This window comes from Nilaparvata lugens, chromosome 5 (genome assembly GCF_014356525.2).
Source record: "Nilaparvata lugens isolate BPH chromosome 5, ASM1435652v1, whole genome shotgun sequence".
NCBI classification, from domain to species: Eukaryota; Metazoa; Arthropoda; class Insecta; order Hemiptera; family Delphacidae; genus Nilaparvata; species Nilaparvata lugens.
In genome coordinates, this window is record NC_052508.1 from 69394791 (window position 1) to 69409085 (window position 14295).

The window sequence follows — 14295 nt, forward strand, 5'->3', positions numbered from 1 at the left end:
TTCATAATTAAAAACATATTGAAGTTAAATTCACAGGTTGTTTCACTTCTGATTTTGTTTCAAAATATTAATAACCTCAAAGCATTAGCCTACTAGGCTAATTCTCATACGGTAAGGAAATAATATTGTAAGTTACAAGAAGCAAACTAAATAGTGGCCTACAAGTTATTTACAATTCTATAATTAAGAACACATCGACTTACCTTTCAATGCTAAATTTAGAATTTTATCAGTCCGTGAATAAATCTTTTTGGACATTTTGACACACACAACATCACATCACAACACTTCACTTGTTCGAGAAACGAAAGCTTTTCTTTTGGAATTGAGAATGAGATAGATCCAGACTTATACCATGAAAATACTAAACACGAAGATTCATTGAAACAAGAATCAATAATTCTTATTCAGAAGAAAATAAATTGAATCTTAATTCACTTCACATCACACTAAAAATTAAATTAACACTAGACACTTAGACACTTCGCATCGACAGACTAAAGACAGACAAGAATTCATTGGAAACAGAAACGGCGCGAACTTCAATACATAACCTCAAATCAAGTTCAGTCTGAATAAATGGCGCGAACAGTCAGACCCACTGGAGTGAATTATAATACTCGATTACACGAACGCCATCACATGGTAGATCTGTGGAGCTACTAAAGATGCTTGGACCATCTTACGCAAACGTACCAACATGAGTTGTAAAGATTTATACAAAAGACCAACTTTGTGTTAAGGAATGAACCTATATATATATATATATATATATATATATATATAATATAAGCGTATGGTGTCGCAGTGGTTAGGGCAACAAAAGTCAAGAGTAAAAAAAATGGAGCCTACCAATTTGGATTTGTCATAACATAAAATATTAATTAATATACATGATACTAGCAACTAACAATCAGTTTTTTTCGGATTAACATCAAATGCCGTTCAACTCCCTCAGCCAGAGCACAGCCTCCTCATCCGCCAGGTGCAATCTAGGCAACCCTCCAGGAAAATGATACAATGGACATGATGAGACAATGTGGTCGATGGTTTGAGTCTCTCCACACTCGCAATTGGGTGACTCTTCAAATCCCCAAATATGCATGCTCTTATAGCATCTTCCCTGGCCAGTTCTGAACCTGTTTAGGCGAACCCACTTCTGTCGGGGCAACTCAAATCCAGGAACTCTGCTGCCTGGATCAGACACAAGCTCTTTATTCTTCACCTCCTGAGATTCCCACATACCAGACCACTTCTGTGCTGTGCAGTTTGCAAATCCTGCTTCATAGGGGTAAAGCCAGATTGGCTTTCTGGATTCAAGGCCATGTCAATGAATGTTTATATAAAGTTGAAGATTTCTTTGAAATTTATTTTTAAATTGATGTTTCTGTGTTGTTAATGACGTTGTTGTAGCATTTTGATGTTGTGTGACAATAAAAGATTTGATTTGATACCTATATGATGCGGGTAGGTATGCGCACTCCAATTGAAAACAATGCATCAAATTATCAAATCTAATCGTCCGATGCGTACCGTCCGTCCGATGACGATCTGTGTGCGCCTACCTTATCAGAGATAACTGATACAAGTAATTAGTATCTCTACTCTATGCTTCTATAGAGGGAAACTGATACTAGTATACCAGATTTAATATAATGAATTTTCATGACTCGTATTTAAGAAGTCTATTTTAAAGTCTCTTCCATGACTTCGTATTACCTATACAATATGATTGTTCATTATACTAGCGAATTATTTATTTCTATCAATTCCTGTCATACTATTATTTCTCCACCAATCTATCACACCAGTAACATTCTGTTTATTTTATTTAATAAAAACAAGCCTTGTTTTTATTTTTGAGTTGGTTTCAATTTGAGGATTCAATCTTTCTCATTGTATATTCACTCACGTTACTGACTAGATCATTACACTATACATTATATTGCTTACTGTGTTACGACTTGATTCATCATTATTTCGTATAATTTTTGTATTTTTTACTTTCCTTGCCCTATTACCATAGGTAAGGAAAGTATTGCTTTCCGAAAAAAATTAAGGTACCCCAATTTCTAAATTTCTATACGTTTCAAGGTCCCCTGTGTGTGTGTGGTGTGTGTGTGTGTGTGGTGTGTGTGTGTGGTGTGTGTGTGTGTGTGTGTTGTGTGTGTGTGTGTGTGTGTGTGTGTGTGTGTATGAGTGTATGTGCGTCTGTGTACACGATATCTCATCTCCCAGTGAACGGAATGACTTGAAATTTGGAACGTAGGGTCCTTACAATATAACGATCCGACACGAACAATTTCGATCAAATGCAATTCAAGATGGCGGCTAAAATGGCGAAAATGTTGTCAAAAACAGGGTTTTTCGCGATTTTCTCGATAACAGCTCCAACGATTTTGATCAAAGTTATACGTAAAATAGTCATCGATAAGCTCTATCAACTGCCACAAGTCCCATATCTGTAAAAATTTCAGGAGCTCCGCCCCATCAATGCAAAGTTTGATTTTAGATTCTCAATTATCAGGCTTCAGATACAATTTAAACGGAAAATTTTGAGTGGAAAAGATTGAGCATGAGAATCTCTACAATTAATGTCCAGTAACACTCTCACCTAGAATTAAAAATAAGCTTGAAATTCGAGAAAATTTGATTATCCAATTGCAAACTGTTGGCAACTGTTGATTCTATTAAATGATTCACTATGACGAGATAGCAGACCTCGTGTGTCTCCAGCGTTATTGCCTAAATCTTTGAATAGTAGACTTGAGATGCGCGGGTACACTAGCGTCAGGTACATATCAATTTCCATAACGGCAAGGAAAGTTGTGTGAGTGCGCCACACCAGATTTTTTTACCATACACTTGGATCATATTCATGTATTTTTCACAATCGCATGTTTTCCGACTTCTCGGCTGGCGATCGTGTGATCAAGCCGTAAATGTGTGTTTAATGACTGTGTATTTATAGTTCAATGAAGGATAAAAGCACTTTTCTATTCTATTCACACCAGTACAACTCCACAAAACATAGCATCTTCTGGTTCAGTAATTTGATTAATAGTTGAAAGTGTACTATCCAATGAGAGTAATGGATGCACATTGCCACAATATGGTCCGCCAATGCTGAGAAGAGATTCAAAGAGAGAGAAAGAGTGAGAGAGAGAGAAAAAAAAGAGAGTAATATTGAGAGAGTGAGAGAAAGAGACAGACAGAAAGAGGGAGTGAGTGAGAATGAGATAGAAAGGGTCTGAATCGGAGCACATTTAATTTGGCAAATGAGATAGTTGACCCGGTGCAATTGCCTATAGCACTTCCACTCCAACTTGAAGTCATTGCTTGAATGAGAAGCGGTGCTGTTATTCTCATAATATAATTCTGACAGTTTACAGTGAATCTAGAGAAGAGAGACAGTGAATCTGGCCGAAGAAAAAGAGCGTGAACCCTGCACCGGAGATTGCTAGCAGCTCGCAGCCGTTCTTATGCTAAGTTGCGCGTTAGTTGGGAAAGACTTTTCCGGCTTTCCCGATTCTTTTTCTAATTTCGAACAAGGAGCAGAGTGGCGAGCGGCCAAACAGTTCATTTGTTAAGTTAAACTGTCCAATATTTCAGCCGCTGCATAGAGCCACACAAGGCGGGGCGACTGAATAGGAAAAACTGGAAAATCCGGGAAATAGCTTCCATCTCTCGACTTGCTCTTTTTCCGTTTGAGAGCTCTATTATCTTGCACCGAAAGCTTCTACAATTTCTTTCTGATTTCTCTCCTTACGACTGAACAAGTGCCGTGAATTATTTGGGAATTGTTCGAGGTCGTTATTATCTTCATTGAGGCTTCAGAGAGTATTTTTTCAGCATATGCATGAATCTGAACAGTCAATATTACAATCGTTTAGTGAGAAATATATCAAGTGAAAATCAATGGACAACGACTTGGAATTGTATAAGTGTGATTGTGTCAAAATTAACCAAGTTTTTATCCAATATTAAAGAAATATAAATCACAGAAACCATCAAATCATTATTATCTATTGGATCAGGAAGGAATTTAATGTTGAGTATTATAAAAAATATTCAAATGGATTTTTTTCACTTTTCCAGTCAAAAATTACTGTCCTTCCATACCAACAACATCAACTTCGATCTGAGTAGCATAACTGACAAAGCATGTCACGAATTTTTGTCCAAGGCGTCACAGATTTTTGTTCAGAACTTGAAAACCGAATGTGGATTGAACTGCAGCTTCGTGAAGGAAACCCACATTTCAGTCAGAATAAGAGTGTCAACCACTGAATTAACGCTGGGCTGGGAAACTGACGAAGGCTACACTCTCGAGCTAACATCAAAAGGTCCGTACCATCGTGAGGTTCTTCCTCCGTTTATAATTTGAATTTCAATACAGTATTTTTGAATAATAGATTCATATGATTAGAATTCCATCATCAATGTTATCATAGACTACTCTGAGTTGATTAGTTATCATAAACTACTATGAGTTGTCTTTTTCTCTTAGTTTTTCTAATCAACTCATCCAGCCCGCGTGGAAATTAAGACCTGCATGATATCCTTCTCATATAAATAAGAAAATTGAATGAAAATTGGTGTAGCTAATGCGCAGTGATCAAGTCATTCAAACCAAATGATAACGCAGCTATGATATATGGGTTGCGAGACTATTCGATCACTCTATATGTATACAATATATCAACTTTTTTCAATGAAATTGAAAGGGAACTAGTGACTAGTCATTATATGAGGCTCTTCTCGTACCAATTTCATAGATATCATCGTACCATATTTCTGGTACCTCGTAGGCTTATATCATCCTATTTATAATTGTCCAATAAAATTGAAAGAGAACTTGTGACAAAAGTCAAGATTTTAGGTTTTACTGTTACCTATTTTTATGAGCAATAGGAATAATATTGAGAGGTTTAAGAGTAGAGAGGAGAATATTCAAGCTCCATTATCACCTCAATTTCTAGAAAAAAAAACAAGCACCAATAAGCGTAATTTTCCTTTTTGTCAGAGGCCCTGAAATTGATCAGTTGCGACCTGAAAACTCTTACACCAGACCTGAGCCAGCCAGGTCACTCGATATTATTATTTTTATTCCATTTTTAGAGTGAGTAGCATGGAAAGAAAACGATGAGTTGATGTGAATCGATAAAAATGATTTTCAAATCTCAGGTGATCTAATAACTGTCACTATCGATGCCTCGACGGTGTATGGCGCTAGACACGGTCTCGAATCGCTGAGTCAGTTGACAGCTGTTCACCAATGCTCGAAGGATGGCCGAAGCAACCTGGTGATTGTGTCGGGTGCTAAGATATCGGACAGACCGGTCTACCCGCACCGAGGCCTGCTGCTCGACACGTCCAGGAACTTCCTGCCAGTGAGTGCCATGCTGCGCACCATTGACGCCATGGCTGCATCCAAGATGAACGTGTTACATTGGCATGCCACCGACTCTCACAGCTTTCCTCTGCAGTCACCCCGGGTACCACAACTGGCCAAGTTAGTGTCAATACTCCTCAACCATCTTATATTGTATAAATTCAAATTAAATTCTATACCTGTCATGTGGAAGATATTTTTTAATTACAATATAGACACTTTTTTGCTCGAATGCATGATACAATAAATTCTTGCATTTCAATATGATACAATCTGATATAATCATCTAATATCATATTAATAAAAACAATATAAAAACTTGTAGTACCCTTTATTATTAAACACTTTAAAATACAGTTGAACCTCTGTATAACGAAGTCGATTATCCCGAGAAAAAATTCGCTGCAGAGAGGTATTCGTTATTGAGAGGTTCTGTCAAGAAAACTGCCACGATCCTATGGATCTTATAAATATCGTATCACGGCGGTAAATGAATGAATATGGTACATAAAACATATCATTGCGAACGGTAGGGTACATATTAGGCCAATATTAATATGGAAATTTGAAAATTCATGCTGTTTGAAAAAAACATGTTCTTTGAATATTTATAGAATGTAATAAGTAAGTAAACTCACCAATTTATTTCCAGAAAGCTTGTTTAGTACTATTAGAAGAGTTTAATCAAAGTAAATACTATGTAGCAATCTTTTTCAACTTTTCACACTACTATTAGATGGAACGCAAAATACGGTTATTTTGTCAATAACTTCACTATAAATACTATAATAACTCAACTTTCATATTTTTTAATGGTTTATATTTGGAAAAGTGAGTAATTTTCGGTTGAATTTTGAATTTGAATAAAACATCATGTTCGATAAACGACTCACATCTATTAAAACAGTCAGACATGTCTGGTACACTATTTTTCAGTTTTAATCCTTGCCTGGTAATTTTGAAAGCCTCTATAACTTCTTGATCTGACGGATTCTTTCCCTCAGGTTTTTCACATCCATCATCATCATAGTCAGTTCAAAGAATTGACATGTGTGACAAAAGCGAGAATGGGAAAGCCCAGTCGTTCACCTGCCTGGTCTACATTGATGACAAGTTCTTGGAATTCAATTCCCGACTAAAAGAGAGACTGACCTGAATTGCCATTATTTCTAGTCTATTGACCTTTCTGCTGAAACTAAACAATTCCTTGAAAAATAATCGCTACTTCCTATACACACTACATTTTGTATGTTGAAGTCAAGAGAAAACTTTGTTGTTGAGAGGTCCGAAAATTCGTTAAATAGAGGTAAATAAGCAGCCAAATCTCTAAAATGTCAAGGGACCAGGTAAAAATTCGTTGTGTAGAGGATTTTGTTAAATGGAGGTTCGTTAGAAAGGTTCGACTGTATAGAGATAGACTCACTCTTAAACTATGTGGATAGACATGGTTTCCTACAAGGATAGACTCTTCCTTTCCTACGTTATAAATAGACTTATCCTGTATTCAAAATATTATAGTGTTCCGCATGAAAATTCTCTCTGAAATATTAACCAATAATTAGCATCTTTCCAGTACTCTTGCACCTAACCCGACGATTATTACATATGGATTAAAGATAGTTTAGATATATGGAGATAAATAGAAAGATGTTTGAACTCATATTCTGTCTCTAAATATATGAATGGAGTCAACTATGATAGGCCCAATGTATGAATATTTAGCCTTTTCTACTGTATAAATGGTTCCTACTTACCTTGTATCCTCGAGATTTGTATTTTACATGAGCATTCATTTTTAAGGCATTTTTATTTATTTATTAGAACAGTCACAAACACGATATTTGGAAAGAGAAACAGGCAATTGCCCAAAACTTCTTCAATTCCTTGATTTTGGCACATAAATAGTCCAAAGTGAGGTTAAGTTTAAAATTTCTGTTTTCACCAAAGATTAACTCTCAGAGAATACGTATTCGAGATATGACTGATGAATTTTGAATATTAAGCAATAATTAGCGTCTCTCCAGTATCCTGCACATAACCCTAAAGAAAAACGATTATCACCCATACGGATTAGAGATGACACCTTTCAGGTTGGGCACATGCCCACACACACATACACACGTGGTGGCATATGGGTCGACATTAGATGACAAGTGAGGGCATAAAGTGGAATATTTTGGCCCGCGCAGGCAAGTGTTCGGGGCCATTTTCTTAAAAGGGCATCCCATCATGCCAGAGGCGAAAGTGCGTCATCACTCAGGTTACCAGCAATTTTCGAAGCGTCTCTTTACCATTTTCTACTCCTCATCATCGTCTTTCTCCTCTACTCCTCCTCCTCCTACACATTACCTAGTTCTTCCTCATGTCCTACCTCATCATACTTGAGTAGATCTCTTCTCCTTTTGCTTTCTCAACCTTTCCCTCCTCGTCATATTTGGTAGAGAGTTAGAGACTTTCCCTCCTTGTCATCTTTGTTAGAGAGTTAGAGACTTTCCCTCCTCGTCATCCCTCTTCTTTGGTAGAGAGTTAGTGGGGAGGATATTTTTAATATTCTTTCCGAAGAATGGACATTGATGTGTCCAAAGCTCCGCCAATTTATGTAGATGCATGACAATATAATTATCTATAGTTATTATATTACAAATTACTTTTTCATATCATGTACATATATATATTATTTCAATAGAAATCAATTTCATTTATTATAAATAAGATTTTACAATTATTACAAATAATATAGGCTACTAAGATAGCCTATGTCTATGTGTCCACTCCACAACTACACGTGAATAAATCCTACTAAGTGTTGCTTCTAGGTGACTTAACCTAGTAAGTTAGTAAGTGGGGGGGGGGGAGGGGGTTCGTAAGTAAGGAGTTGTACTCTTGGGCCGGGGTCTCTGTTTCTTATAAACATTTTAGACCTATGGTTGCTTTTAGTGGGAACAATAGTCCTGAGATAGAATCTGGGGCTGGATAGATAGATAAATGCCTTTTATTCACACTTTACAAAATATAAAAAGTGGGGCCTGCTGAGAGCCCTAGAGTGGTTCCTTTAGTGGTCGACCGTAAATCAACGACAATGCTGCTGGGATAGGAGATCGGTGACAAGAGGAAGAATAGACTTAACACCTATGTACTATATCGACGAATAGAGAAATATTTGATTTGTATTATTTTTAAAATTTAGTTTTCGTATCCAGGTACGGAGCGTATTCAGAGCAAGAAGTGTACAGCACATCAGACGTGAGCGAGCTGGTGAGCTATGGCCAGCAGAGAGGAGTGCGCGTGTTGCTGGAGATAGATGGGCCTGCACATGCGGGCATGGGTTGGCAATGGGGCAGGGAAGCCGGCCTCGGCGACCTGGCCGTGTGTGTCGGTTGGCAGCCCTGGCACAAGTACTGCATACAGCCTCCCTGCGGTCAGCTCAATCCTGCCAACCCCAATCTCTACAAGGTCATGGCAGACTTGTTCAAGGACATCAGCGAATCGTTCTCTTACAGTAGCGGCTTTCATATGGGAGGGGATGAGGTAAGACGTTTTACAAGTAATTCTCAAGAATTCATATCAATATTATTGGTACACTTGGATGATTGTACAAGTATGTTCAGTCTATTATGTATGGGCAAACATTTCAAATAACTGAACTCAATCAAATTCAATGTGATTCTCAAAAATATGCGATTCCAGTAATGCTATTTTTAGCATTGGTTACCACCACTCTTCTGCATCGTCACTCTCCCTCTCACCGTAAACGATGGTGGATTAAACGGTCAAGACATCGCTATTTTCTGCGATTCCACTGTTCCGCGCCAGTGTTGCAAACTGAACGATAATAATAATAATTATGTTTGCAATTTGTTATTGATAATTATAATTATTATCATTACAATTATTTCTTCTATGTTTGGTTTTGAAGCACCTAAATTTAAAAATCTACTTTAACCTTAATTTAAAAATAACTAAGAACTGAAAATTTAGTGAAGTGAACAGCAACTACAAGACAACCTATGTGTAACCTCATCTAAATTTGGGAGAAGAATAGCACAAGGTTACCATATTTTTTCTCTCCCTGTCATTTTTGATGATGTAGGCTACTTGTTGTATGAATCAATAAAGAATAAAGAATTTTTCGATTAATTTTAATTATTGAGGGCCAGTTTCCGAGCTTGAGATTTAGCCAAGTTCTAGACTTTTCAACTCTAGGATTTTGAATAGTACTGTAAACTTATCTTATACTAAATGTCATCTTGCTCGATAAATAATCGTCGAAAATGAAACATTATCTCTCAAGTAGTGGAGGGGGTGCAGCTTTCAACTGAATTGTTCCTGGAGATGACAGAGCCAAAAAGTCACGCCTCGCCCCTGTCAAAATCCAAACATTTTTGAATCCCTAATTAATTCATGTTGCCTATCATCATATGTTCACGCCAGAATAGCGTTTAATAGAGGCAAATATCATTAACATTACTGATTTCAATGTGAGTCCAACTCACAATATTTAGTATTTGATTTGAAATATAAAAATTATTTAAATAACGTCATTACTTCTCTCTTCGTAATTTTAGGTATTTTTGCCTTGCTGGAATAGTTCTCAGGAGATAGTTGACTGGATGCAGACGCAAAGTCTGGGTCGAACAAAGCTGGACTTCATCAAGGCATGGGCCTACTACCAGCAACAGCTGTTGAGGGTGTGGGACGCCCAGGTGGGGCACTCCAAGACACCCATCATCCTCTGGTCCAGTCATCTCACTGACCCGGCCATCATTCAAAGATATTTGGATAAGGATAGGTGAGGCAACGCTACTCATATAGCCTCGAAATAGTTACATTTACTTACTACAGTAACTTACTTTTAGTATTACTATTTTAATAATATAATAATATTATTACTGGCATTATCTTCTCAATATGATACGTTCTCATATTGTTGAAATATTGTTAGTGAAATTTGTAAAATTATCTTCTGGTGAAATAAAACTCTATCCTTTTATTTATATAGGCCATACTCACATAACACGAAACACAACCTTATAAAATGCATTGAAACTGGTATAAACATATTGAAATTGAATTTCTTTTTCTTCGTTCATAACAATGTACAACAAAAATGAACAATCAGTATCAAGACGGCTCCTCATGGGCTAATGCCTGTGTTTGAGGAGCGAGTTGCTCTAAAAATATTATTTTAATAACATAAGATGAAGAAGATATATGCTTTCTAAAGCAAATATGCTATTATAAAACAACACTTTCTTGAGTAGTTGGTCAATATAAAACATGGTAGTTTCATATTAAAGCAAAATGAAATTATAAGTATCTACTATAACTTGAATTAAAAGTCCAAAAATAATATAATTAATTACGTTTAGTCGTTCCAGAGGGAAATTAGGGAAACCTGAGGCTCACCTATTTGTAAGTTCCAACACAAATATTACAATAAAAACACAATAGATATTGTCAACCAATTTAAATTATAAGTGGTTGATATTTTCATCTATTTGTGTTTTCATTATGAAAAAATACCACACCATCACACACAACACAACTGTAATGACAAATATTATAAGAGAAATTTCATATTCGTGATTAGTTTAACGATAATAAAACAGAAGAATGGATAAAACTTATACATTTGTTTCATTTCACAGATATGTGATACAGACATGGGTTGAGAAAGCTAGTGATGTGAACCATTTGCTTCTATCTCTTGGATACAGAGTTATAATAACCACAAAGGATACCTGGTACTTGGACCACGGATTTTGGGGTAGCACCACTTATCATAACTGGAAAGTTGTATATGACAACAAACTACCTAAAGGGTAAGTCAGTAACTCCCTTAAATTATATTTAATATAGCCTACCATAAGATTCTGTGGTGGAATTGAACTGTTAGTATTGGTAAAATGAGAAGAAGCACTGATATTATACATCATTAATGCCCACAATATAAGTGGAACTTACTATTTAGACTCTAGTCTGTTATTAGACACGGAAGGGGGAAGGGTATTTTCCAAGACAAAGAATGAATTCAGTATGAGAATTACGCTCAGGAATAGACTATGTTATCTTCTCTTCCTCATTTGATTTTTCGCTGTTTTGATATTAATTTATCCGGGAGTTCAATATCTCAGCTATCATTTGCTGAACCTAACTACATTAACTAGGGTAGAGAATTGAGATTTCAATAAAATTGTATGCACTGTGAATTGAAACTTTGAAAACTTGTCTGTATGAATTCATCCTTCGGCTGTGCCTGTTATTGGTCCTGCTATAATTTTCATAAATCGCATATAATCTAATCAATAAATGATTAAATTAATCTACATTTAAAACGTGACTTGGTTGAACAGTTCTGTTGAAAGCTGCTAGATTTTGTCAGGTTTATTTCAAGTTTATTTACAATTCTAGAAAACACTACATATCCAGATACATTATATTTTCCAAGAAATAGATCAGTGGTGATGTCTGCTCCCCCCCCCCCTACAGTACAGTGTAATAGTGCTTCAATCCTTTGTTTTTGAACATTGTATTTGTATTTATTGACTATTGTGTCAGCGACTATTAATTTCTTACTTGCCTAAGCTTCTTTTTTTGTTGATACAGTTGTCACACACATTCATGAAAATGTTTTTGTAAGTATTGAAAATAGAATTTTATTTGAAAAATCGCCGAAAATTTGGTCTAGTAGACCAGTTTACTGAGGAGGCTCCTCCAGGAATCTCCTGGTCCCTAACTCCTTCTCCTACAAAATATTCAACTATATCAAGTTATAAATAAAATAATCTTACTTATAACACTTTAGATCTGACTCTTATTCGCGGACAAAGTCCAGTAACATACTGTACTTCTTGTGAGTAGTATCTTGTTCACTCGTAACTTATCGTTTTATACTTTTGTGAATATTTTGTATGAATTTCGAGTGAGTAAATTTGATTTAATTTGATTTGATTGGAACGTACACATGAACACACGATTGTAAACACAGAGACTAGATTTGTAAAAATCTTGAAAAGATTACACGTTTCTTTGGTTGATTACAGATTCAAAGGTGTGCTGGGCGGAGAAACGGCCATGTGGGGAGAGCTGGTGGACCAATTCTCATTGGATGCGAAAGTGTGGCCTAGAGCGGCCGCCATGGCCGAGCGGTTGTGGGCGGATCCCAACTCGTCAAGCATAGAAGCTGAGAATAGATTGAGGCATCACCGGCAACGATTGGTTCGCAGAGGAATCAACGCCGAAGCTGTAGCGCCCGAATGGTGCTTCCAGAATGAGGGCGAGTGCGGGAACGATAGATAGTCAATCAAATTTGTCAATTAAAATCCCTCTAGTCATGTGAACAATTCGTAATTATAATCAATTTTATCAATATTCGAAATGAGTGATTTTTTTGTGAACCAGCACATAACAGTACAGTTTTTTTCATGTAATGTATTCTCAATAAATAAATAAACTTAATATAAATAGCAATAAGATTCTCGATTTATTTGGAGCTGAAATAAATACTACGTCGATAATGATCATTAATCAATATCAAAAAAAGTGATTAATGAAATGTGAGTTCAACAGGTAGTCTCGGTAACATATATGAGCATAATACAATTTTCAGCATTACCTACGTGTACATTTTATACATATTATATATAGTCTATCCTCTTTAGACTTCCTTCTCAGAAACAGAACACTACATTATAGAATAATAACCATATAGAATAACCAATCGTATATTTCCTCCATGCTAACACCACAAGCAAAATCATCCGATTTTGACCGGTTATGAGAATCCGTATGATGTGGCAATCCTTTCTCATATGACTTCCGTCGCCGACACGACACGACACCGTAAACCGAAAATAATCTTCGGAGACAAACAAGGTTGCAAATCGTATGCAAATTTTCGCTTTATTAGTATATAAATCGAGCAAAGTCGCAGGTTGGCAGGTGGGAGAAGAACAAGGCAGCATTGCCCCGGGCTAAGCATCCCTATTCAGTTAGACAGTGAGCAGTTATTAATGGCCAGGAATTACCCACCGGTCTTTCCTCCTAATTGTGAAGGGAAATTAATTATCCCCGCTCTAATTAAAGACTGCTCCTCAGCGGACCGACCGACGTAATCCTGTCGGGGACGACGATGACAATTTAAAATACCACACGTTCTCTCCCAACCCCACCTTACTTCTCGTTCCATGTGAAATTTACCCACAATAAAAAATATCTGTAAAGCTTACGAGGACTCTGTTGTTTGAAACATTTCAAAGGGCTTCTTGTGAAGACGTCGTTCAACCCTCCTCTAACAATCATGATACTCTCGTTCCCTGACCTAGCCTGTAATGTACCCACAATTCAAAAATATTTGTTAAGCTTAAGTTGATTCTGCAGCTGGAAACACTTCAAAAGGTTTGAGGATTTTGTAGCTTGAAACATTTCAAAGAGCTTCTTGTAAACTCTGAGTTGATATTGACATCCTTTGATAAATTACTCGTTTGCTGTGTCTCAAAGATTTGTCGTTGGTTAATTTCAGGATTTGTGGATGGTTTGGATTTGAATGACTGTTTCTATTTATCCTCCAGGTACTTTGAGTTTCTGATGAATTAAGTCAACTGTTATCGAATAATATTAAGAAACTATAGAATGTAACATTCATGTTACAAGTGAAGTGAAAAGTGAAATCTTAACCTCATTCTTTTTTGAAACTTTTATTTGTAAAAATTCGGGAGAAGACAGTTTTGGGCTATGCCTGTAGCCTTCTCCCAATCATATTATATATTGTAATTATGATTTGTGATTGTCAATGGAATAAATAAATAAATATATTCTATACTCTCTGGTAATAAGAGATTGATGATTAGTTAACATCCACTAAGACTGTTTAGTCTATCTATTGTTTGGGAAATCTCTAC

At 36.3% G+C, this 14295-nt stretch overlaps 1 protein-coding gene across 1 annotated transcript; it reads left to right on the forward strand.

Annotated features, from left to right (window-relative positions):
• Positions 1–4098: 4098 nt before the first annotated feature.
• LOC111044643 (chitooligosaccharidolytic beta-N-acetylglucosaminidase) lies at positions 4099–12773 on the forward strand (the record flags this gene model as incomplete). Its single annotated transcript, XM_039429180.1, is given in 6 exon segments — positions 4099–4346; positions 5188–5515; positions 8596–8923; positions 9961–10184; positions 11044–11217; positions 12439–12773. Coding segments are annotated over 6 exon segments (1558 nt in total), but the record flags the coding sequence as incomplete, so codon positions are not given.
• Between the last annotated feature and the right edge of the window lie 1522 nt (positions 12774–14295).